A 27,163-nucleotide genomic window follows, 5' to 3' on the forward strand; every position below is an offset into this window, starting at 1 on the left:
GATCTTGAATTTTCGCATGGAGGGGACTGGAGCCGAGGGTTTTGGGGGCTGAGGTCTTTGGTGTGTGTGTGTGTGTGTGTGTGGGGGGGGGGGGGTGGGGGGGGGAGCGGACTCTGCTCACCTTCAGCCTCACGAGTGGGGACTGGCGGCGAGGAGAGGTGGGCCACAGTATGCACTGGTGTCGATGGAGAGGGGAGTATGGGGGAGCCTTTCTGCATGGCAATGGTGGGTCTGCTGGGGGAGGGTGCATGGGGGTGCCGGTGTGTTGAGAGGAAGAGAGAAACTTTGGCTCTGTTGTGGGTAAAGCTGCATGTCTGGGGCTTCAGGCAATGGGAGTTGCTCGCGCCTGGTGCTGGTTGTGAGTGGGCTGTTGTAAGGCCAGATGCTGGGACATGGTTTCTGGTCACCATGGCAACCGAGGATTTGTCAAGCCCTGACCCCCACTATATATCCTGGCTCCTCCCCTCCTCTGTAAAAACACTGGATCTCTCGCTCCTCCACCACATCAAGCTCCTGCAGGGAGTACTGCCAGTCCACTCACTCCGTTAGGTGGAGGTCACACGGGGTGGCACACAGGCCGCCGGTCCCCACTGCTCGCTCCGTCAGGTGGAGGTCACACGGGGCGGCACGCAGGCTGCCGGGTCCCCACCAGTTGCTCTGTCAGGTGGAGGCCACACGGAGCGGCACACAGGCCGCCGGGTCCCCACTGCACCCCCTTTGCCTCCCGCAGCACCGTGTGTGTGTACCATGTGAGCTCCAGAGGGAGCAAGGCCAGCTTGGAGACAATGTGCCTTGGGTACGGCAGGCAGTAAGAAAGCCAACAAAGCTGGCTCATTCTCGGGCCATGCTTGGACATTGGAGGAGGTGATAGTGGCCAACTGAGGAAAGAAGCCCGGCCGTGAGTGGGCTGACCGGTGCCCAGGCACCAGGTCCCGATTTCTGGTCGCTTTGCAAACCTAGCGCCTGGGATTTGTCAAGCCATGTAGTTGGACACGGCGGCTATGTCCATACAGCCGCTTGTTCCAGTAGAAATAAATGGAATTCTGGCATGGGGATGTATGCAGTGCCTGTGCATCCCTGTGTTTGGGAAAACACCAACCTACACAGTGCCCACAGTAAAGTTCCCCATGTGAACGAGCCTTTAGCCTTTGTTCTATGGTTCTCATCCCTCAGTTGGACTGGTTTTTGGAAGTCCTGAAGGCTTAAAGTGGTTGTAAAGCCTTTGAGTTTCTTTACCTTAATGCATTCTATGTATTAAGGTAAAAAACCTTCTGTGCTGCATGTGTTCTCCCTCACCCTCCTTATACTTTCCTGGGTTTCATCTTGATCCAGCTGTATGCATGAGAACAGCAGCTCTCACGGCTCTGTCCCCCCTAATTGCACAGATTAAAAGCAGCAAGAGCCATTGGCTCCGTCTGTTGTCCATCAAATTCTGACAAGGGAGTGAGGGGCGGGGCTGAGCCACCTTGTTTGTGTCAATGGATGCAGATGAGGCTGCTCAGGAGCGAGCCCACACAAGTTCCCCCATAGGAAGCGGCTTCCCATGGGGACACCCACCGAAGAAAAGGAGCCAGGAGCGCCAGTAAGGGACCCCAGAAGAAAAGGATTGAGGCTGCCCTGTGCAAAACCATTGCACAGAGCAGGCAAGTAGTTGATGTGTTTATTATTTTAAAGGAAAAAAAGCGACCCCTTAATGTTAATTTAAGACTTTCTGTGTCCCTCAATGACAAGGAAAAATAGAATTGTTTTGTACTCACTGAAAAATAATTTTCCTGGAGTCTATTGAGGGGCACAGGTCCCACCCCTCTCTTTTTATGGTCATGCTCTTGGTATTACTCTGCTTCAAAACTGGAGCATGCTGGTTATGGATGGGGTTATCCTGTGCTGGCTAACGGTTTTCTGCTGCACAGTATCAATTTCCCCTGTAGGCTGTAGTATAACACCATACTTCATGTGTACATCAATGGTATGCAAAGAAAAGGATTGTATTTTGAACAAAAAATCTTAATTGGTGAGGTTAAGAGTCATAAATTGTTGCAGAGCCCTTGAGCATGTAATAAGACTGAGCCCATGCGCCTTTAACTCTGGCATTTGAAAATTATGATCTTATCTACAAAGGTGTGTGGACTTTTTGTTTAATACCTTTAATCATTTTGATAAAATTGGCGGAAAAAAAAAATCATTTTTGGGAAGGTTTTAAATTTTCACGAACGTATTGAATATTTTCAATTTTGTTTAAATATTTTCTGCATATTGGAAAACTTTTAGACCAGTCAGCTTTTTCTTTTTTTCTTCTTTTTTTTTCCCTCCATAGAAAAGCAAACAAACATTCCACTGTGAATGCATCTCACATTGAAGGTCATCTTCTGTCTGCAGCCTATCTGAGAGTGTCATTAGGCATTGAATAGCTCAATAGGATCTGATGTGAGGAACATGCCACTCAATAATGTTTTGGCATGTGTGCATTAGTAGAAGACTTAGATTGGTTCACACATACTAAAGGAATCTCAGTCAGTATTATCTCTTTTGTGTGGTTGCCTTTTATTTTCCCAGGTTTACCTTTCATCAGGTGGTTATTCTAAAACCAGAATATGGTATTGGTTTAATAGGGTGGCACCTTCATTAAGACTCGATGATAAAAAAAAAATGTGCAAAAAAAAAAAGTTCAGCGCTAAGGTCTAAAAGATATAGTAAAACAGGAATATTTAGCTTGTCAGCAGTACCCAACCAAAACCGAAGTGTTGTTTTTGGGTACCATAGTTCTGGGTTCATGCAGTACAGACTGGTTTTGTGGTATTTTACCTAGAATAACATTTTACAGCGTATGTATTTTTATGTATTCTCTTGATTGGCTTAATTTGTTTTTTTTTTTGTGTGTTCTTTCTAACAGTTAAAATCCCCTAAAAGACCAGGTAAGTAACTATGACAAGCAAACATTAAAGCACTATAAACATGCTAAAGCCTAACCCTGTTGGTAAAAAGTGGTTTCAGTCATTTCAAAATCAATAGATAAATGATCATGGTTTATTTACTTCAAAAGCGTGTTTTTTAGGGAGCAGGCATTTTGTTTTATTTTTTTCAAAAGCAACAGTCACTTTAAAAGACAAGTTTGGGAAGTAAAAAACACAAACCTATGTACTCACCTGGGTGCATCTGTCCCCCCCGCCACTGTCACAGGAGAAGGGGTGAGGGGGGACTGGTGCAAAGCAGCATATTACTTGTTACAGATGTAGTGTTGCTAAAGGTGAACCTATCCCTTAAAGCTCAACTCCAACTCTTAGTATTTCCTCTCCTTCTTTGAGTCTAAGTGCTGTTGTACAGGGCAATATAAGAGGTTAAAATAAAGTTAGACTTGTTTGTCTTTACTTGTATTTAAAATCTAGCTTTATGCAGGTACCTGTGTACTCTTTATTTGATGTTGTATTAACACTCGTGCTCTACAAATATGTTAAATAATATGAATATCCTTCCTTCAAAGCATAGGTGTTCTTTAAAACAACGTGCAATGTTATCTTTTTTTTTTGCCTCTGTGCACTGACATAACTGATCACACACTCCCCTCCCAAAGGCTTCTACCTCTGCGGATTGTTTACATCCAGCACTGCAAATTCTTTGTGGGCCTTACTGTGTCCTTTTTTGCCCCTGTGCCTTGAGCAGAGGTCGGAGACAAAGGTTAAGTGCACTTTGTTTTAAAATTTATGCATCCTTTAACCTATTCTTTTACATGCTGAACATTGTATAGAGGACCCAGTTTGAGAATTGTAATTTCATTCAGTTATCTATTTAGTGCTGTGAGCTGCAGCTGTCTTCAGAGAGCACTAAAGTGGAACATCGCTCTCTCAATCAATATGGACTTTTTAAAAAAAATCCTTATGCTGCTAGCCATCGTAAACAGTAAAGTACAGCATTTACTTGTTTTAAACTTTTTACATTTCTTCAGTTACTTCCTGGTTTCCATGTCTAGACAAATTATGTCATACATCCCAGCAGTCTTCAGGAGGGGAGGGAGGGTTCTCAGCTCAGCCTATGCCTGAGCTAAGGGCAGATGGATTCCAGGAAGTAAATGATGCACTAATCACCTGCCCTTACTCAAGATGGCCACTGCCAGAAATGCTGGGGGGGTGTTCTTCAAAATGATTTCTCAGCAAAACAAAGCATGGAGACATAGATGGATGGGAGAGTTTTCTTTGAATATTAAAAATGAATTAAATAGCATTTTTGGTTTGTGAGTCTCACATGCAGTGTAGTTCCACTTTAAGCTTTGGCAATAAAACCTGGAATAATAAACCAAAAACAGATTGCACTATGTGTTACAAATATAAATAAAGTGAAGGTGAATCAATCTCAGTATTAGCTGCACTCACTATGCTATATATATAGTTAAGTCCATATATATTTGGACACAGGCACAATTTCAGTTTTTTTCAGGTATTTAACAACACATATTCAAGCTATAGTTATATAATGGACATGGGCTGAAAGTGCGCACTCTTGAGGGTATGGACATCTAAATTGGAGAGAGGGTTTAGGAATTACAACTCTTAAGAGTAGTCCTCTCCCCTATAATCATAAATAAAATGTTAATTTGTAATATTTTGTGGAGAATTCTTTACTGGCAATGACTGCCTGAAGTCTGGACCCCATGGACATTATCAAAGACCGGGTTTCCTCCTGTCTGATGCTTTGCCAGGCTCTAACTGCAGCTGTCTTCAGTTGTTCTTTGTGGGTCTCTCTGCCTTTAATTTTGCCTTCAGCAAGTGAAATGCATGCTCAATTCTGTTGAGATCAGGTGATTGACTCGGCCATTGCAGAATATTCCACTTCTTTTCCTTCAGAAGCTCTTGGGTTGCTTTTGCAGTGTGTTTTGAACCATTGTCCATCTGTACTGTGAAGTCCCATCCAGTCAGTTTTTGCTATATATGGACCTAACCTAATTTTGTGTGTGTGTGTGTATGTGTGTATATATATATATATATATATATATATATATGTATGTATATGTGTGTGTATGGAGGAGGCGAGAGATAACAAGGGAGTGAATTAGATGCTTTGTATATCTGTTAGTAAATCGGTGATACGTGAGGAAACTGGTGGGGTGAGCTGAGGTGTAGAGAGATTTGCGTGTCGTTGGCATAGAAATGGTATTGGAAACCATGGGAAGCTATCAGCTTACCCAGGGAAGACGTGTAGATTGAGAATAGAAGATGTCCAAGGACAGAACCTTGGGGGACCCCAATGGTAAGAGGAGTAGGAGAGGAGGAAGAAGAGTTGTAAGTGGCACTGAAAGTGTGGTGAGATAGGTCAGATTCGAACCAACGGAGAGCACAATTACAGAGGCCAAGTAAATAGTTTTTTTTATTGAGGAGGGGGTGGTCAACTGTGTCAAAGGTAGTAGAGAGGTCCAAGAGTAAGAGTATGGAATGGTGACTGTTGGTTTTAGCTTAGTAAGTCATTTGTGAGTCTTAGGAGAGCAGTTTCTGTGGAGTGTTGTGGGTGAAATCCAGACTGCAGGGGATCGAGAAGATTATTCTCAATGAGGTGGCAGCTCAGCCAGTTGTAGACTAGACGTTCAAGGAGTTTGAAGGCAAAAGAGAGTAAGGAGATGGGTCTTAATTTGCTAAGATTTGTGGGGTCCAGTGAGGCCCTTTTTAAGTTTGGGGTGTCTAGCGCATGTTTTAGAGGGTTGGGGAAGATGCCAGTAGAAAGAGAGATATTGAAGATATGAGTGAAGGATAGAGCCAGAGGGTGACCGTAATATTTGCAAGGGAACAGGGGACAGTTGGTTAGGTGGGCTTTCGTAAAAAGTTTACCAACTTCCTCTATAGTAGCTGGGGTAAACAAGGGAAGTATTGATTGTGCAGGTGGACAAGGACTGTAGGGTGAGGGAAATATCTGTTCAGTGGAGATCTCATCACAAATTGTATCAGTCTTATTTTTGAAGGGATTAGCGATCTTTTTAAAAGTGAGTTTCTGCTTCAGCGAGTATGAAAATATATATAAAAACAAAAAAAAAACTTGCAATCCCTGCAGTACACTGTGATACACAAAACCATACTTTGTCATCTGTTTGTCACCTTTGTCAACAAAGATTTGTGTGTCAGCTTATCTTGTTTCACCTTAGTGACCAGTCTGTTTTAAGAGACTTTTACTTTACTTCTTCATATATTTTATTTGCAGTATCTCCATCAACTCCAGAACATCTTCCCACTACCCAAACTGAATCTCCTGCCCAGAGGTTCGAAGCTCGGATAGAAGATGGGAAGCTGTACTATGATAAGAGATGGTAAATATTATTCTTCTTTATTGTACTCGGAATCCTTTTTAATATTGCTTGGAAAACATCCAATTCTTATTTAAAAGCTAACTGCACCTTGCAGTCTATTGATATTTCCCCCAGCTCCGTAGCTGAGGGTCCATACTTCAGTATGGACCTGAGCTGGAAGAGGATTCTGCAGGAACTACAACTCAAAAATAATAAATGCACATTTTTGTGTTTTTTGCAATATAAGTTCATTTATTATTGTTTTTTTAAGAGTTGATTTCTGCCTTAACCACTTCGATTCTCCACAAACGCTCCAGAAGATTTAACCCTTGACAAGACTGCTCTAACTGGCTGCTGATGAGAAAAGCTATTTAGCAGTTTATATTTACTAAAATAAATGCAATTCCATGTTGTGTGTTCTGTGGGTGACCATTTATAGTGAATGCAGGGTCCTGGGTTTAGTAACACTTTAACAGGACTGCAATACTGTAGCGGGCAATCTGACACTAACTGATGCTGGGGGTAACCAACTAACTGACACTGACATCACCAGTAACACTAATACATTGATCAGTGATCATACTATATACACTGTTGCTGTACTAATGACACTGGCTGTGGATAGATTAACATCTAGGGCAACTAAGGGGTTAAATATGTGCCTAACTATGTTTAATGTGTGTACAGTGTGCTGCTTTCACTAGCCGATTTGTTTCATATGCTTGCTTTGCAGGCATGAGAAACTGACAGATCGCTTCTTTGGTTCAAAGCTCTGTGTTTACCAACACAAGAGCTCTGGGCTGTGATTGAACACAGCCGATCAGCAGGCCCCAGCCATGAATTATTGGCCGGGACTTGCTGACAGGCTTCCGCTGTGTGCAATCACAGCAGGTGCCAGGTGGGGGGCACACCCTAATTCTGGAAGTAGGCAGCGACGTACCAGTATGTCGGTTTGCCTACAGCCACCGCTCACCCACAGTATAGTGAGGGCAAATGGTTGGCAAGTGGTTAAAAAAAAATATGTAAAGCCAACATTTCATATTCCTGATATGTGCCTGCTGTATCATATACTTGTATGAAAAAGTATCCTGTTCTTTGTATTGCTTTCTCTGTGTGAAATCCCTGGTGTTCTTGCCTATCCCTCTGCTTTCCTCTTAAAAACTGACCATACTGAGCAGGCAAACACACCGTGGTCAGTTCTCTAGCTAGCTGTGCAGGGCACTCAGTCTGCGCTCCTCCATTGATCTTTCTTGTCCTGACATTTCCCCCTCTTAGTAATCAGTGTGCTGCTATTTCAGAAGGTATGCAGTCACTTATACAAAAGGGAAAACAAGTATTTTTTCAATCTGTACACTAATGCTTTGCCTTTCTTTTCTATTTTAAACTGAATGGGTTATTTTACAAGGTGAGGGTTTACAATCCCCTTAAAAATAAATCAATATAAGCTAAATATAGTTTATAGATAAAATCAACAATTTTTTTTTCTGTGAGTCAAGTATCCAATTAGCAAACTGGATTTAGGATGTCTTTAGAGAATGTTTTTTCTCATAGATTTGTTCCAGGAAACATGTTAGAGATCTGTCTGCAGGGGACCATAAGTACAGCTTTCTGAACTTTCCTGTGAGCATTGATAAGACATTCGGGAGATCTAATCCACCCTCATGTACAGCGTTAAAACGTCTGCACTGAAAATAGAGGTAGGAAGGTAAAAGGGAAGAGGTGATAGGTTGCTGTGTGGCAAAACAGAACATTTATATTTTAGACAATAATTTTGGGGCACATTGTACTGCATGAAATCCCTAACATAGCACATTTCCCCACGTCCAGACAGAATCAATGGCAACTGTGTACATTGTTGAAATGGGAAAATATTGGTTGAGGCCTCATTTTGGTTGTTATTGATGGCAGAACAAAAATATGTAAAGTACCACTGATGACAAGAATTAAGTTGTCATCCTTACTTAATTGAATAGTGAGTGCTGGGCTGGATAAGAAATAAATGTACTGGGTGTGGGGACAATTTACCAGCTGCATGCATGTTCATGAACAGTCCCTTCCCTTTAAAAGAAAACCAACTACTACAAAGCATGACAAATCTCCACTAATACTGTGGATATAAAAAGTCTACACACCCCTGTTAAAATGTCGGGTTTCTGTGATGTAAAAAAATGAGACAAAGATAAATAATTTCAGAGCTTTTTCCACCTTTAATGTAACCTATAAACTGTACAACTCAGTTGAACAACAAACTGAAATCTTTTAGGTGGAGGGAAGTAAAAATCCAAAACTAAAATAATGTGGTTGCATAAGTGTGCACACCCTTAAACTAATACTTTGCTGAAGCCCCTTTTGATTTTATTAGAGCACTCAGTCTTTTTGGGTATGAGTCTATCAGCATGGCATATCTTGACTTGGCAATATTTTCACACTCTTCCTTGCAAAAACACTCCAAATCTGTCAGATTGCGAGGGCATCTCCTGTGCACAGCTCTCTTCAGATCACCCCACAGATTTTCGATCAGATTTAGGTCTGGGCTCTGGCTGGGCTATTCCAAAACTTTAATTTCCTTCTGGTGAAGCCATTCTTTTGTTGATTTGGATGTATGCTTTGGGTCGTTGTCATGCTAAAAGAGGAGGCTCCTCCTCATGTTCAGCTTTCTAGCAGAAGCCTGAAGATTTTGTTGCAATATTTTCTGTTATTTGGAACTGTTCATAATTCCCTCTACCTTGACTAAGACTCCACTTCCAGCTGAAGAAAATCATCCCCAAAGCATGATGCTGACACCACCATGCTTCACTGTGGGTATGGTATTCTTTTGGTGATATGCAGTGTTGTTTTTACTCCAAACATATCTTTTGGAATTTATGGCCAAAAAGTTCAACCTTGGTTTCATCAGCCCATAACACATTTTCCCACATGCTTTTGGGAGACTTCAGATGTGTTTTTTCAAAATTTTAGCCAGGCTTGGATTTTTTTCTTCATAAGCAAAGGCTTTTATCTTGCCACTCTACCCCATAGCCCAGATATATGAAGAATACGGGACATTGTTGTCACATGTACCACACAGCCAGTACTTGCTAGATATTCCTGCAGCTCCTTTTAATGTAGGAACATCTTGTAGGCCTCTTGGCAGCCTCCCAGACCAGTTTTCTTCTCGTCTTTTCATCAATTTTGGAAGGTCGTCCAGTTCTTGGTAATGTCACTGTTGTGCCATATTTTCTCCAATTGATGAGGACTGTCTTCACTGTGTTCCATGGTATATCTGATGCCTTGGAAATTCTTTTGTACCCTTCTCCTTACTGATACCTTTGATGCTTTGGAAGCTCTCTGTGGACCATGGCTTTTGCTGTAGGATGCGACTAAGAAAATGTGAGGAAAGACCTACTAGAACAGCTGAACTTTATTTTGGGCTAATCAGAGGCACTTTAAATGATAGCAGGTGTGTACTGACTCCTACTTAACACGATTTTGAATGTGATTGCTTAATTCTGAACACAGCTACATCCCTAGTTATAAAAGGGTGTGCACACTTATGCAATCGCATTATTTAGTTTTTTTATGTTTACCCCCCCCAAAAAAAAAAATTTAGTTTGTTTTTCAATTGAGTTGTACAGTTTATAGGTCACATTAAGGGCTCATGTACACTGCAGCTGCTAGACTGAAGTTTAGGGACAGTTGTGCAGTTTTTTCAGCAGCCCCTGAACTCTCCTTTATGTTTTTCTATGTGTCCATGTACACATTGTCGTTTACAGGCAGTTGAGGTTACAGGCATTTTTTTGAACGCACAAAAATCGTGTTCAGAACTAGAGTTTACCGGCGTTCTAAACGCATTTAGACGCGTTTTTGGGCTGCTCCATATCCAGACGCTGTCCAGAGCCTTTTTTTCTTCCTCAACAATGCATGCACAGGGTTTTCCATGTATTCAAATGGACCTAGTACACCAGTGTAGTCCGTTCCAGGTTTCGCGTGCAGGGAAAAAATGGTAGAACATGCTGCATTACTTCTGCACAGAACTGTACTGGAACACATCAAAACACAGCAAAAAAGCACAAGGAGTGTTGTGTGCACTCCAGAATGCATCCGGAGGCATTACAGGCATTACAGCACTATGTAGCTCCTCCCACAGCGCCAATCATGTTTCATGAGCCATTTTTGCTACAGTTGGAACACCCATCAGAATGTAGTGCTCTCTCTGCTCTCTCTATTTCTCACAAAATGTCTGAAATAGTTAATTATTTACTATTTTTCAGTGCATTCTGGGCATTTGGGAAGGTCTCCTGAGGTTATCTTTTAAAAATGCTTCTAAACGTGGCTAAACTGATGTTTTTAACCTACCTTTTTCTAGCAGTCAGTTTCCAGCGTTCAGAAAAGTTTTTCAAACGCCCCGTGTACATGAGCCCTAAAGATGGAAAAAGTTCTGAAATGATTTATCTTTGTCTCTTTTTTTACATCACAGAAACCTGACATTTTAGCAGGGGTGTGTAGACTTCTTATATCCACTGTATTAGTGGAGATTTGTCATTCTTTGTAGTAGTTGGTTTCCTTTTAAAGGGAAGGGACTGTTCTCTTGGTTTTGTGTTTTTCTTATTTAAGCTGAAACCCAGGTAAACCGCTAAACATACATATGAAATACATCTATGAAAGCTGTTTCAAGAGCTAAATGGCTTATATTCCCGATCGATCATTCCTGAAAATTACACAGCCCTGCCAACCGGGAGACTTGACTTTTCTCTACTGCAGTTAAGTATGACAACAGGGTCTTGTCCCTCCCCCTGCTTATCACTGGACAGTGAAAAGGAAACTGCAGACTAACGAATGCATCTCTGTCACTCTGCTGCCTCCTCCTGTTAGCCTGTTCCATGTTAGTACATAACTACTGCAGAACACCATTATTGGCTCCTTTTGCTGCTTCTCCCTCTCTTCAGAGCACTGCTGTACAGAGGATTGCAAGAGGCTAGTATCGAAATCAGGTACTTGCAGTAGCTGTTTTCAAGAACACATTCAAAGCTTGATTCCAGATTTGAACACCCCCACACCACTATATTTAAAAAAAAATCTTTATATATACAGTATTTTTTAACTGATGTATTTGTTTTTTTTTTTTAACTTTGACGCATGTGGAGCCCTCTTCTGTCCTTTGGCAGTGGGTGGTTCTCTCTGTGGCATTCTCTTTTGAGCCCAGAGTGGCTGATGATGTTCCCGCCCTTGAGGAGCAGGAAGTTGGTTGAATGTTGCTGGGCATCCTTCAACCTGGAAGAGGACCAGCCTCAGATCACAGAGAAGGATACATAGGGCACCTTTTGGAGCATGAGGAGTCTTGTTTGGCAAAAAGGGGGGGGGGGGGTGATTTAAAAAAAATTAAACTTGACTACTTGAATAGACCTGGTACTGATTTTCAACAAATGTATACACACCTAATTTTTTTTTTTAATCCAACTTTAAATGACATAAAGGCATTTAGCCACTAGATGCCACTGTCTGTGCACATATCTGTGTGTTTGTTGGGAAAAGAATGTAGAGAAAATCCTTGGTTTATGTTGTCATTTTATCCAGCCACTGTTTCTATGATTAAGATATGCCTTCCTTAATTTGGTTGTTTTTTTTCTTTCCACCCCCCCAAAAAACAAAAAAAAGTAATTTTTTTCTCTTTACATGTAATATTGTGCAGAATTGCTTTTAATTTATTTCTCTCCCTTTTATGTTGAATTTTCTGCAACTGCAGGCTGTCTTCTCCTGATATTGAAAATTAGTGCATTGTTACCAGTTGTGCATTTTTCGGCAGTTAAATACACAGGAGGCTACAAGTACAATGAAAGTAAAATCTGTGCCATAATAGTCGGTGGCATAATGAATAGGATTATAGTTCTACAGATCTCTTCATGTATTTTGCACGCAGTTTCACATACAGTTAACTGCTCTACAAATGCACAGATGTGACAGGGCTTTCAGTTATTTTTAGGAAATGACTTTGAAATAATATATCTCTTGTTTTTTTTAGCCGAATCCTTTTAACATCTACTGTGTATCAGTGCTAGTCAACTAAAAATATCAAAGTAACGCCTAAAATACGTGGGAGTCTTTGAATCGCGCAATGGTTTTAGATTAACCTCCTTCTGGCACTCTCCTCTTTTTCATTAGTTTTGATGCAGTGCATATGAGATCTGTGTCAGCAAGGGGTTAATCCCCAGATTCTTAATGACAGAATCTATAATTACACACTCAGAAATGGAAATCTGCTCTGCTGGACAGGTTAGTGAGTCAGAGAACAGAACAGGAGGTAAACCTATGTTCTGGAGATGTTTACTCCCTAAATGCCATTTAAATTACATTGTTCTCTTCTAAAGCGAACCTGTACTTTGACCATGTAGGGGAAAGCAACAGGCTTGCTTTTGGTTCTGCTCTTCAAAAGCATATACTGTCCCATCATGTGGCTCCCTCCATGTGATGAGAAATTAGACTTAACTCTATCAAAATGTTTTGTTTGTTTTATTGGTGGAGAAGTAACCCCTTTTCGCATGGTTTTTATTTCTTTCACTCTATTAGCAACTAAATCTCCAGAAGGTTTTACCCTCTTCAGGACTGCGGCATTTTTTTTTCTATTCGGCACTGTGCTACTTCAACTAGCAATTACGCGGTCATGCAACACTGTATGCAAATTAAATTTATATAATTGTTTTCACACAAATAGAGCTTTCTTGTGATGGCATTTGATCACCACTGTTTTTTATTTTTTATTATATATTTGAAAATAACCAAAAATTAAAAAAAATATATTTTCTACTTTGTTTATAAGACATATCCAATAAAAAAAAAAAATCTAATTTTTTTCATAAATTTAGGCCAATTCTGCTACATGTCAGTTTCTTCATCCAGAGGGATCCTCTGACCTGCTCAGTCAGCTGGGACCAGCTTTGATTGCCCTCTGCCAAAACAAGGCACTGCATCCACAGTGTCGCTTCTGCATTCCCAGTACTTCTCATGCTGATGGCTTTTGTGTCTTGCGTTCCTTTTCTGGTACGTTTTCCTACTAGTGGATTGATCCCATTCCTTGTTGACTATGTCAAGTTATGAGTTTTTTCCTCCCTTTTTTTGTTTCACTCATTTTTGATGGGTTCAGGTTGACCAGCTTCTCTCTTGGTCCATAGTTCAGTGCTCCCTCCATGTCGAGTCACTCTCTCTGATGGTTGGCCATTTTTTCCCTGGTCTTAGGCAGCATGTTGAAGGTTTGGCTTTATCCTGTGTCGAGTTTGAGTGTTGGTCTTCTGGCGACTCTTGAGCTATAGGAAGTCCCCGGTTCTGTTTTCTGTTGAACCTGTTGGTGGTTGTCCACCCTCCAGGTGAGCTGCTTTTTGGATGTTCTAACAGTATATGACTTCCTGTCAAAGGTCTCAACCCCTCTGTTTATGATCATGATTGCTACAAACCGAGGCATACTGGGTTAGGAGGTTGTTCTGGATTGTCCTACAGTGTTTTTTTTTTGTTTTTTTTCAAATCCTCTTGTAGGTGGCAGTGTAAACTGACAATATGACTTCCTATGTCCCTCAATGAACTCCAAGACTTTCCAGACTCCTGTTTTTATATTCAAAAGGTGATATAACTGTCACATTATAATGTAGGATTCAGGATTCAGTACTTATATTTTATTATTTTCTTCTGTTTAAAAGAGAATGTTACAAAGTGCATTGTTTAAAAGCGCCACTGGCAACTTTCACAATTCTCTTCAGTACTGAAACCTTTGTATAACCCATCAGAGCCTTCATTATATGCTTTATAGTCATTAGAGATTAATGCTACCATTTACTAATTTATTCTTGCTAAATATTTGCAGGTACTTTACCATTCTAGTTATTGTGAAAATGCCAGCAAAATGCTTATCTTATAATTCTACAGGGCCTACTTTTCTTAGAAGAAAACAAATAAAAGGTGCATTGAGATGTCAAATTGCCAGAATGCCCCATTGGGGAGGTAGAACTGGCTAATGTTATCTGAAGCTTAAAACCGGAGAAGAGCCCAGGCCCAGACAGGTTGACGTCACAGTATTATAAGACCTTTAGTTCTCTGCTCTCTACGCCTCTACTCCAGACATTTAACTCTCTGACTATGTCTCAGCCAATACCCCCTACTTTCTCTCGTATTACTTTTACATATTACTGTAATCCCCAAAAAAGATAAAGACCTTGCTGAATGCACGAGCTACAGACCTATTTCCGTACTCAACACTGACATAAAACTGCTTGCAAAAATACTGGATAACCTGCTTAGGCCCTACCTCTCTGATATCATTGGCCTGGAACAAATCGGTGTCATGCCGGGTAGGGAAGCACGCGACAATATTGTCAAGGCTCTTAACCTAATCTATAGGGCGCGTGTTGAGGGCCTCGAAGGCCTTCTCCTCTCTACTGATCCGCATCAGAAGGCCTTCAGTCGTGTGTCTTGGGACTTCATGTTTGCTACGTGTTCTCATATCGGACTGGCACATGCTGAATTGGATCGCTGCTCTGTATCAAAACCCCACAGCTAAGATCAAGGTCAATGGCACTCTCTCTGACACAATCACTATTAAGAATGGAATGAGACAGGGTTGCCCTCTGTCTCCCCTTCTGTTCATCCTCGCCCTTGAACCCTTCATTTGGCTGGTTCAGCAAACTGAGGTGATTCATGGATTTCGCATTAACAATGAGACTTACAAAATGGAGGCATACACGGATGACCTGTTATTTTTCATATCCCAACCCCACATATTCGTGCCTAACATTTTGAGCATATTCGATCGTTACCATTTCCTCCCCAATTTGAAAATGAACTACACTAAGTCAGAGGCCTTGAATTTAACTGTCCACTCTTCCTCCTTAGCCCTCATTAAGCAAAATTGCTCTTTTAAGTGGGTCCCTCTAGCCCTTAACTATTTAGGCATTTGGCTTACTCCAAATTTGGAGCATTTGTACAAGCAAAACTTTGTCCCCTTATTATGCAAGATTTGGAACGATTTTAAAATCCGGCATGCGAAAACCTTATCCTGGTTTGTCAGAGCAGCCAGTGGTATGGGGTTGCCAGACTTTAAAAAGTAATATTATGCTACTCACATTGCCAGAATCATAGACTGGAATTGTCATTCCATACACAAACACTGGGTTTCCCTTGAAAGCTCCTATTCTTCAGCTCCTTTTAAGATTTTCACCATGGTTGTCAAAGTCTACCTACTGGAAGCGTCTGATGGCTCATCCCTTAATTGGTGCAGCTTTAGATGCGTATCATGATCTTGCGAAGGTTGAGGGTTTTGCTAGCACTCCATGCCCCCTCACCCCCAATGCTGATAATCCTGAGTTTCCCCCTGGGTTGGAATGTGGAGCGATTCCGGTGCATGAGTCGGGTCTATCTCTATTGGCCACTCATTGTCTCAAGCAAGGAGGAGTTAAGTCCAAAGGAGAGCTTCAGGAGATATGAGGTCAGGTTTCTCTCCCATACTGGACTTATTATCAAATACATAATTACTTGACCAACCACAGACTGAAGGCAGCCTTCTCCAGACCTCTTACAACTCTGGAAACGCTATGACTGAAAGGGAAACCCGTTGACAAAACCACCTCTTTGGCCTATTCTTGGCTTCAAATAAATCTTTCTGTCACCCATGACAATTTTCAGCTAGGTTGGGAATCAGCCTTTCAGGCAGAGTTCTCCATTGACTAATGAAGAAAAGCCTGCATTTTTGCTCACAAATCCTCCATCAGTAACAGGACTCAAGAAACCTCCTACAAATTGTTAACGCGTTGGTATGCTACGCCGGACAGGTTAAAGAGGTGGTTTCCCCAGACATCAGGGTTATGTTGGCGCTGTGAGTTAGCGGAGGGCTCCTTGTTCCACGTTTGGTGGCAATGTCCACGACTTAAGCCATTCTGGGATGAAGTTCGAGAGTTGATCTACTCTTATTACGGAGACTGCATTGCCCTTAACTCCTGAATGTTGCCTCCTCCATATTTCTGAGTGCTCTATGAAATTGTACAAGAGATCCTTTGGTGCGGAACCTTTTGAATGCGGCTAAGTCCTTAATTCCCAGACATTGGAAGACCACTCATACCCCTCGATTCAAGACTGGGTTCTGAGAGGTTAATGTTATTCAGGAATTGGAACGGACACTGGCTATGACTGACGACGTGGTTCCCAGGTTTCACAAATTGTGGTCCAGTTGGTATGCTTTCACTTTTTGGAAAGATATAAAGGGCTGATGGGCGAATAGCTCTTTTTCTCTTTTGGACATGTGGGTCATGCTGGTGATTTCTGGGTATCTCTTGCGGAGATAGATCTGTCCTTACTTATGCTATTCTCTTGCTTTCTTTCCTAGCTCTTCATTTTCCTCTGTTCTTACTTTTCTTTCTATCAGATTTGATGATTATACCTGCAAATTGTAAACGTTTTACTATGTGAATGCTTCCTAATGTTTTGATTATACTACTGAGTTTGCTTCGAAACTAATTTGTAAACTGTGTATTACATGATATGATAATATGCTATGCTTTCTTGTAGCTCATTCTTGTCCATATGTTCTGCTTTTTCTTTCTGAATAAAAGCCAATTGTTTAAAAAAAAAAAAAAAAAAAAGTGCATTGAAACTAGTAGCTGCAATAAAAGTGCTTTTACTGAATCAAGCTGTAATATAATGCTTTGTGTCTCTTATTCCGTTTAGGTATCACAAGAGTCAAGCAATATACCTAGAATCAAAGGACAACACCAAAATCAGCTGTGTGATCAGTTCAGTTGGAACTAACGAGGTACATGTACAGGGGAGAAGAGCATTACTGTTAGGTTATCAGCCACATAGGGAGTGCATTGTTTTTATGAGACAGGTGACACAAAGGTTTGAGGAACAGAAAGCAGAGCCATTGTATTGCACTGCTAAGCAGTAAGAAGAGCCAATGTATGTAATAAGACAATATGACTGCTCTCAAGTACATACAGTATATAACTACAAATTACGTGTATTTTGAATTATCTATATTTTTTCATTGCAATAGCAAACCTTTCCTTGCTGATTTGCTGTACTACGCAGTGGTTGTGCTTTCTGCTCCTTTTGCAATGCAGTTCAAGTCTATATGGGAGCTCTGTTACCTGCTAAAGGATGTGTAATTTATTTTATACAGTCCAACCAAACCGCATATCCAGGCTAGTGACTTGAAGTTTTCAGATGCAGTAAAGCAATAGAGTTTGATCACCCCCCCCCACCCCAAGCCTGTGAGTGCACAATTAGTAACCAAGGACTAGGTGAATTTTGCTAAATCTCTGAATAATGTAATCAGAAATGAAAGAATCTGTGCCTCTTTGAGGGCTACCAAATTTTAAAACTGTTGTATTCCTTTCTGAGCGTGACAATGATGGTCATAGACATGATTGTAAAGGGAAAAAGTTATTAAAACAACAATCATGCCATACTTATGAGCTATTTTGCAACTGTTTTGTACAGAGCTACCCAGATCCTTCTCTACTTGGGTCCCTGGCGGGGGTGGTCCTGACTCCTCTCCTCCTCAGATTTTTATGTCACACGGTATTTACGCAGCAGTTGTTCAGATGCAGTTTTACACACTAACAGAATAATACACTTCAATTAATTTTCATGCACACAAACACAATATAATACCCAATTAAAATATAAAATATGGTGTTGCGCCAAGTAAATAGATACCGAACATGTCACGCTTTAAAAATTGCGCATGCTTGTGAAATGGCACCGAGCTTCAGTATTGAAAAATCTCCAAAGGCAACAATTTATAGGCCTTTACAGGTTACCAGTTTAAAGTTGCAGAGGAGGTCTGGTGCTAGAATTATTGCTCTTACGTTTGCAGCAATACCTCACATGTTTGCTGCGATTGCAGCTTACGTATGCGTATGGGACTAGGGGTATGGGGGCGCTTCAAATTTTTTATTTATTGGTGGTAAACTGGTACACTGGCAGATGTTTTTGTGCACTTAGAACACAGACAGATGTTGACGATCCACTAGGGACACAGACAGATGTTGATATTGCAGTGGAACACTATTGAAGATGTTTTGGTACACTGAAACACTGACAGATGTTGATGGGACAATAGTACACTGTAACAGATGTTTTGTGCACTGGTACAGATGTTGACAGGGACAGATGGTGCTTGGTGTACTGTGTAGGGATGACTGCAGTCTGTGTGTAGCTGAACACTAAAATCATCAGCTACACACAGAACGTGACAGGCTGCACTGTGACAGATGTGGCACTGGAACACTGTGACAGATGTTGATGGGACAATAGTACACTGTGACAGATGACAGCTGCACACACAATGTGACAGGCTGCAGCCATCCTCTGTCCCCCCCTCCCCACTGAGCTCAGCAGGAGTGCTGAGACAGACATGTGTCTTGTTTACGCTGTGTGATGGCTGTGATAGTGATCACTATCACATGATCGAGAGAGCCAATCACAGCACCCATGTCCCAATCTGATATGTGCTTTGTTCGAGGGACATAGCTATCACAGGATCGCGCCTCTGTGCTGACCCACGTTCTGATGGGATGTACGGGTACGTCCATTCTGAACGCCGAAGCTCCCACCTTTTCTGTGCTGTGGCCAGGTAGGAAGCGGTTCAAGTCAGAATTGATACGGCAGATGGTGTGAACTGCACATGTTTTTGTTAAAACCTGTGGTGGATTCTTCCGTGTGTGTAAATGTATAACTGGACAATGACCCTGCTCCAGTGACTTTCACTTTCAGCCTGCAGGTGTTTAGATTGTTGTCCTGCGTGCTGGAAAATCTCTTTGCTCGATGAAGCTAGCTGTGTAGTATATTGGAAAAAATGTAGTTGTGTAAACCGTTTGGATCATTCAGTTCCACCTAATATTTGTTTATTTAGGTCATATTCTATACTATCTGCTGCTTATGTGTTTTGCATTATAATTTTTTTAGATTTTGTGTCAAAGGCATTGTTTTATTCCTTTCACTGATGTTGATGTGTGCATAGCCATGTTTCATAGCATTTAAAGTGGTACTAAAGTCTGTTTTTTTCAACTTGTATCTACAGGTAAGCCTATAATAAGGCTTACCTGTAGGTACTGTAAATATCTCCTAAATGTGCACCGTTTAGGAGATACTTACCTGTGTAGAGCACTGGCGCATGCGCTCTAAAGGAATGGCATGCCTGTGCCTTTCCTTCAGAGCTGTGTGCTGTAAAAAAATGACTCCCGCACGCATGCTTGGGAATGACGTCATCGTGGCTTTGCCATTCAAGCCACCAGAGCCCGCAAACCCGAAAGAGGGGCCGAGTGAAGGTGGAAGCGCTGTCAGCTGTGACAGCGCACCGCTGGAGGGCTTTTTGTTTAAGGAAGGTTTCACATAATGTGCTAGTACGTGATGCATACTTGCATATTATGACATTGCCTTGCAGGGGGAAAACTTTTTTTTTTCTGGAGAGTTTACTACCAATTTAAGTCCCTGGTCACATCGGGTGCGACTTGGCATGCGATTTGCATGCCAGGCAACTTGCAAATCGTATGCCAAGTCGCACCTTATTGTCCGCAATTAGAGCTGTCATATCGGTGTGGCTCTGACTTGATCGGAGCCGCATCGATTTCCAAAGTATTGCATGCACTACTTTTGTTGGGATTTGTATAGACATCTGTGTCAGATGTCTTGCAAATCGCAATGAAATCGGCAGGTCACCCGATTTTGAAATTGTGTGACTTCACTGTAATCGGCTTTAATGTGACTGGGGGGTAAGGGGTTAAAGCAATCTTACAGCTGCAGGCATTCCAGTTCTCAACTATTTGGGTTTACAGCTGTCAAATGCTGGCAGGCTGAGGCCAGGTAAACAGTAGTTCAAGTGCTGTCTGTACTCCGTCTACTAAGGCAGAGTGTAGGGACATTAGCACTCTAATTGACTCCTTAAGTCCTCATAAAGTGGACCTGCCAGCTCGTTGTGCTGCTTCTCACAGTCTAAGCTCTTCTGTACAGTGGACTACAAGGAACAGATGCCAAGTCAAATTCAAGTACTCACACTGCATTAAAAAAAAACACATTTAATGATGTGTTACTGAGAACACAACTGGTTTTAACCACTTTACCCCCTTCCTGCCCAGGCCAATTTTCATCTTTCAGCGGTGTTGCACTTTGAATGACAATTGCGTAGTCATGCAACACTGTACACTTATGAATTTCGTATCCTTTTTTTCCACGCAAATAGAACTTTCTTTTGGTGGTATTTAATCACTGCTGGGTTTTTCAATTTTTGCTAAATAAATGAAAAAAGACTGAACATTTTGAAAAATAAAACCACATTTTTCTTCGTCTGTTATAAAATTTTGCAAATGCATAATCTTTCTTCATGAATTTAGGCCAAATGTATACTGCTTCTCAAATCCGTGTATATTATTTAGTCTATAGGAAAGTTATCCTCAAACTGTAATTTGTACATCTGAAAATTGATCAGTCCTGATGTACTGATGGCCTATCTCATTTCTTGAGACCCTAAAATACCAAGACAGTACAAATATTCCCCAAATCACCCCTTTTTTTCAGCGTCATCTTATAATGGTGATCAGGGACACTGACTGGTGACCGTATGTGACAAAAAAAGATGAATTTTTAAATTGTTTTTTCATTTTTTTTCTTTACTTTTTTTATGCTAAAAGCAATACAATGTACTCTAGGGCTCTGGGGAGGTGATCAGGATTTTTATTTTTTATTTTGCATACTAGGATTGCCTATAACAGTGAAAATCACTGTTTATAAACAACCATTTTTACTGAATGAAATTGATTAATTTAGTTTTTAGCTGTTGCCAATCACAGCTAACCACAATAGTAATCACATTGTACAGATTGGCTGTGATTGGCCCAGTCTGTACCATGTGAGCACTGTGATCAATCACAGAGATCACCACAATATTACACAATGAATGTCATGTGATCTCCTGTGATTGGTCACAGTGATCACATGGTACTGGCAGTGGGCTGATACGCTGATCTGTAATCAACTACGCTGATCTGTAATCAGCTACGCTGTCTGACATATCGCTACGCATTGTGACCTATATTCTGGGGAGCACATCATAAGATGTCCACCCAGAACAGCGAATGTCCTGGCAGCGAGCCGGTACTTTATGATGGGTGGGAATGTGTTAAGTATCCATGCTGTAATGTTTGAAATTGCTTGTTACTGCCATTTGGGTGCTTTCTCCATTTGCCATTGAAGAATGTAAAGTGTTAATTGTTGAATGTAATGTTTTCATCGGCTCCTTAGTTTAGAAGAACATCCTACCTTTTACTTATATCAGGGTTCTTTTCTAATTATATTCACTGAACTTTTCTTTGCAGATTTGGGTGAGGAAAAGCAGTGACAGCACAAAGATGAGGATCTACCTAGGCCAGCTACAGAGGGGCTTGTTTGTTATCCGGAGGCGTTCTGCTGCATAAAACCCACTGGTCTCACCAGTCGTCTAATGTGACAGTTCCTTTATGACACATCATCTTTCATCAGGATGACAGTTGGCATCACTGACCTGCACAGACTGCGAACTATGATCAGTGAACATTACCTTGTATAGTAAAATTTTCAAATCCTTTTTAGTGTCAGTGGTGCTGAAGACTTGCGGGGATAGACGATTCAATTATTCTTCAGTATATCTTGCCCTGAAGATCTTCTTGTGTTTTTTTTTTTTTTTTTTTTTTTTTTGTCTCAGTATTGAGCTGCACAAAGAATCAACTGCATCTTCTGCGAAGAGAATTGTTTCACAAAATCTCAGTGCTGCTGCATAAATGAGTTTGTTTTTTAGCCAGCTTATCACAAAGCTCACAGTGACTATAACAAATTAAAATTAACAGATTTTTTTTAACTTGTTTTGTTGTAACTATAATATGATCTTTATGTTTTACTAAAGCAGCCACTTTTAGATGCAGAATAAAAGGCAGGGAGTAAGATCTTAGATATTATTTGTTTTCATACATTTCATTGTTGCCACCAGTGAATCTTGCTCATTTGTATTTCAGGTTTGGTGCTGACGGTTTTTAAAACCACCACAACCAAACTGATAAATTCATAATTCAAGTAGGATACGATCTCAGGAATTTTTGTGGAAATATTGGTTCTTTGTATTCCTCTGCTTCTATTAGTTGTCAGCGTATTGTTGTAAACTTTATCTCAAGCTGCTTTAAAATGTATTCATTTTAACATTTTCAGTGTTTGTTTACGTGTTTATTCTGTATGTACTAAAAAAGGGACCATAAAAAAGATTTTAAAATTAATTTGTGTTAATTTTAAAGATGATAAACCATCTGCTGGCACGTATGGTTGCAGTTACACATCTTCACATACCCTGTAGGTGCCCTGGTAGTCCTAAGGTCCATTGGGGTTTATTTACTTTTTTTTTTGGTCCATCACTATGATTGGCCTAACAGATCAATGGCAGATTTCACTGCAGTGTGGGTCAGAGTTCAGATTAAGTAAAGTCAATATTTGACATTTGAGTGCCTGAATTTCCAGTGGTTCTCTGACACTGCAGATATGTGTAAGTATAGACTCCTGAAGGTGCCTGTTTGCCATGCATGCTGATGGTTTAATTGCTTTGAATTGAACACAGTGAACTTAAAATGGTTTAGAAGACTTTATATTTTGAACAGATGCTTTTATCATTTTGAACTTCTGATTTTATGCATTTGAGGGGCTGTCTTTTGGTACTTTAAATCGTGTGTGGACACCATAACAAATGTTTCATTTTGAGGCTTCCTGTTGCCAAGCTTTATGTGCATAAGCCATAAGTTGACCTATATCATCAGTTATTTAAAGCTGCAGTAAACTCACACAAAAATAAAGCACTCTGCATTCCATACTGTGTGCTCGGAATGCAAAGCATCACTGCGCATGCGCAGGTAACAACTTTGGCTATTTCTGATGTGAATATCTCCTAAATGGTACATGTTTAGAAGCTATTCATTGTACCTACAGGTATGCTTGTTTGTAGGTTTACTTGTACAGTGGGGATCGAAAGTTTGGGCACCCCAGCTAAAAATTTGTATTAATGTGCATAAAGAAGCCAAGGAAAGATGGAAAAATCTCCAAAAGGCATCAAATTACAGATTAGACATTCTTATAATATGTCAACGAAACTTAAATTTTATTTCCATCATTTACACTTTCAAAATAACAGAAAACAAAAAAATGGCGTCTGCAAAAGTTTGGGCACCCTGCAGAGTTAATATCTTGTACTGCCCCCTTTGGCAAGTATCACGGCTTGTAAACTATTTTTGTAGCCAGCCAAGAGTCTTTCAATTCTTGTTTGAGGTATCTTTGCCCATTCTTCCTTACAAAAGTCTTCCAGTTCTTTGAGATTTCTGGGCTGTCTGTCATGCACTGCTCTTTTAAGGTCTATCCATAGATTTTCAATTATGTTGAGGTCAGGAGATTCCTGTCTGTCACGCACTTTTAAGGTCTATCCATAGATTTTCAATTATGTTGAGGTCAGGAGATTGTGAAGGCCATGGCAAAACCTTCAGTTTACGCCTCTTGATGTAATCCTCCGTGGATTTCGAGGTGTGCTTAGAATCATTATCTATTTGTAGAAGCCATCCTCTCTTTAACTTCAGCTTTTTCACAGATGGCATCAAGTTACCATCCAAAATTTGCTGAAATTTTATTGAATCCATTTTTCCTTCTACTCGTGAGATGTTCCCTGTGCCACTGGCTGCAACACAACCCCAAAGCATGATTGATCCAACCCCATGCTTAACAGTTGGACAGAGGTTCTTTTCATTAAATTCCGTGCCCCTTCTCCAAACGTACCTTTGCTCATTCCGGCCAAAAAGTTCAATTTTAACCTCATCGGTCCACAGAACTTGTTTCCAAAATGCATCAGGCTTGTCTATATGTTCATTTGCAAAGTTCAAACGATGATTTTTGTGGTGAGGACGTAGAAGAGGTTTTCTTCTGATGACTCTTCCATGAAGACCATATTTGTACAAGTATCTCTTTATAGTGGAATAGTGTACCACAACTCCAGTGTCTGCCAGATCTTTCTGGAGGGATCGTGCAGTCAAACGTGGGTTTTGAATTGTTTTTCTCACAATCCTGCGAGCTGTTCTGTCTGATATTTTTCTTGGTCTTCCAGATCTTGCTTTAACTTCCACTGTTCCTAATGACTGCCATTTCTTAATTACATTCCGAACAGAGGATATTGACATCTGAAAACGCTTTGCTATCTTCTTATAGCCTTCTCCAGCTTTGTGAGCGTCAACTATTTTCAGTTTCAGTTTTCTAGACAACTGCTTAGAAGAACCCATGGTGCTGATTGTTGGGGCAAGGTCAGATGAGTCTGGGCATTTAAAACCTTTGAGATTGACATAACCTCGTCTTCCCAGATGATGATTGAGAACAATCCATGACACTGGCAGGTCTCAGCTTGGCAAAGAAGGCAGTGCATGCTATAAATTCTGCAGGGTGCCCAAACTTTTGCAGACACCATTTTTTTGTTTTCTGTTATTTTGAAAGTGTAAATGATGGAAATAAAATCTAACTTTTGTTGACATATTATAAGAATGTCTAATCTGTAATTTGATGCCTTTTGGAGATTTTTCCATCTTTCCTTGGCATCTTTATGCACATTAATACAAATTTTTAGCTGGGGTGCCCAAACTTTCGATCCCCACTGTAGGTATAACTTAAAAAAGAGAGTTTACTACTGCTTTTAACACATTGCTTATTGGTAGATGAATTCTGTTTTTCTTTGTGGAGAACAGAGGTTTGTCCTTCTACACATAAGGCAGGGCTTAAACTTTCGAGTCTAGACCTATAGGTACTACCCAGGCACAAACCTTACTCTCCACCAGTTGCCCCACCCTACCCTGCCCAGGTCCACCTCCAACCCTGGCCCGTCCCCCAGCCGTGCCCCAAACCACGCCCCCTTAAAGCTTATGAAATTACATTTTTCTTTAGAGTAAAGAGTCCAAAATATAAAAAAACTGCAATTATAATATAGCTTTATTATGTCAATTTAAACATAACAGCAATAGCTTAATAGCAATAGGGTGCAATCAAAATATCACATTTTACAACTTTAAACCTGTAGTAAACATTTTGTATTTTTCATTGATGATAATTTAATGATTACACAGGGAGAGCCACATTCTCCTGATATACAGTGCACAGAGCCCAATGATTACACAGGGAGAGCTGCATCCTTCAGATGTACAGGATATATCAGCACTGCAGCACACGTGATTGGCTTCTTGTGCTGCTTCTCCCTCTCCCAGTCTGGACTCTGCTGTACAGGGGCTGATACCAGGTTAAATATAGGTACATACTGTGCTTGCATGTAAAAAGAAAAATACATTGAATGATGAATTAATCAATACAGAGCTGCATTAATATGTATTTGTTTTTATCTTTCTAATTCATCTTTTATTCATTTACTGAATGCCCCTTTGCAAGGACTGACTCTAATTTGCTTTTTTTTTTTTTTCCAAGGGACATTTGTGAGTTTTAAATATAAGCTTAATATTACTATTGCCCCAGTTAATCTCCTATTCTCATAATGGATCCTCTCAGCGGAGGAGAGCGGACCTCTCCTGCACCTGTCCCCTCAACGGTGCTGCCAGTGTAATGGCGATGCCGAAGAAGAAGCCGGAAGTTGGACACCAGAACTCGGCTTCACAATGAGGCTTGGAGCGCAGGTGGAGCCACTCCATCTGTGCTCGCCACACAAGGATTTCCCCTCGCATTTGGCAAGCAGGCGAGCAAGCAGGCGAGCGGCTTTTTCAAGCCCTGACATAAGGTATGAGCAATGATAAACTTTGGCAGACAAGACTACACAAGTTAGTTCTTTAACCAGTGCTCAAGTGTCCCCAATCAGCTGCACAATATCACCCTGTGTTGAATTTCAGTATGTAAGTTCAAAAATGTCCAGCGCTTAACCACTTTGACCAGGCCTTTTCTGACACTTTTTGTTTACATTTAAAAATCCGTTGTTTTTGCTAGAAAATTACTTAGAACAACAAATATATATTCTCCAAAAAATTAAAGGAACACTTTTGAAAACACATCAGATCTCAATGGGGAAATATATCATGCTGGATATCTATACTGATATGGACTGGGTAGCGTGTTAGAAATGGAAGGATGCCCTATCGTTTGATGGAAATGAAAATGATCAACCTACAGAGGACTGAATTCAAAGACACTCTGAAAATCAAAGTGAAAAAATGATGCAGCAGGCTAGTCCATTTTGCTGAAATTTCATTGCAGCAACTCAAAATGGTACTCAGTAGTTTGTATGGCCCCCACGTGCTTGTATGCATGCCTGACAATGTCGGGGCATGCTCCTAATGACACAACGGATGATGCCCTGGTGTATTTACTCCCAGATCTGGAATAAGGCATCACTGAGCTCCTGGACAGTGAGGTGCAACCTGGCGATGCCGGATGAACCGAAACATGATATCCCAGAGGTGTTCTATTGGATTTAGGTCAGGCGAGCATGGGGGCCATTCAATGGTATCAATTCCTTCATGCTCCAGGAACTGCCTGCATACTCTCACCACATGAGGCTGGGCATTGTCATGACCCAGGAGGAACCTAGGACCCAATGCACCAGTGTAGGGTCTGACAATGTGTCCAAGGATTTCATCCTGATATTTAATGGCAGTCAGGGTGCCATTGTCTAGCCTGTAGGAGGTTTGTGCGTCCCTCCATGGGTAAGCCTCCCCAGACCATCACTGATCCACCACCAAAAGGGTCATACTGAACAATGTTACAGGAAGCATAACATTCTCTACGGCTTCTCCAGACCCTTTCATGTCTGTCATATATGCTCAGGGTGAACCTGTTCTCATCTCTGAAAAGCACAGGGCGTCAGTGGGGGTCCTGCCAATTTCTGGTGTTCATTGGGAAATGCCAATC

The 27,163-nt window shown here is 41.0% G+C and overlaps 1 protein-coding gene across 2 annotated transcripts in view; it reads left to right on the forward strand.

Moving 5' to 3' along the window:
* SUDS3 (SIN3A corepressor complex component SDS3) overlaps nucleotides 1–22,518 on the forward strand; it is a 59,996-nt gene extending 37,478 nt beyond the window's left edge. For both annotated transcript variants that reach the window (XM_089677321.1, XM_089677324.1), the window contains 4 exons: nucleotides 2,891–2,912; nucleotides 6,178–6,283; nucleotides 16,943–17,027; nucleotides 21,592–22,518. In XM_089677321.1, the coding sequence (XP_089533447.1) occupies nucleotides 2,891–2,912; nucleotides 6,178–6,283; nucleotides 16,943–17,027; nucleotides 21,592–21,690 (312 nt within the window). In that variant the 3' untranslated portion in view covers nucleotides 21,691–22,518. The remainder of the gene's footprint in view (nucleotides 1–2,890; nucleotides 2,913–6,177; nucleotides 6,284–16,942; nucleotides 17,028–21,591) is intronic.
* The last annotated feature ends 4,645 nt before the right edge of the window (nucleotides 22,519–27,163 follow it).

The sequence above is a fragment of the Staurois parvus genome, unplaced genomic scaffold (assembly GCF_062004578.1).
Source record: "Staurois parvus isolate SC_StPar_1 unplaced genomic scaffold, SC_StPar_1.0 ptg000014l, whole genome shotgun sequence".
Lineage (NCBI taxonomy): Eukaryota > Metazoa > Chordata > Amphibia > Anura > Ranidae > Staurois > Staurois parvus.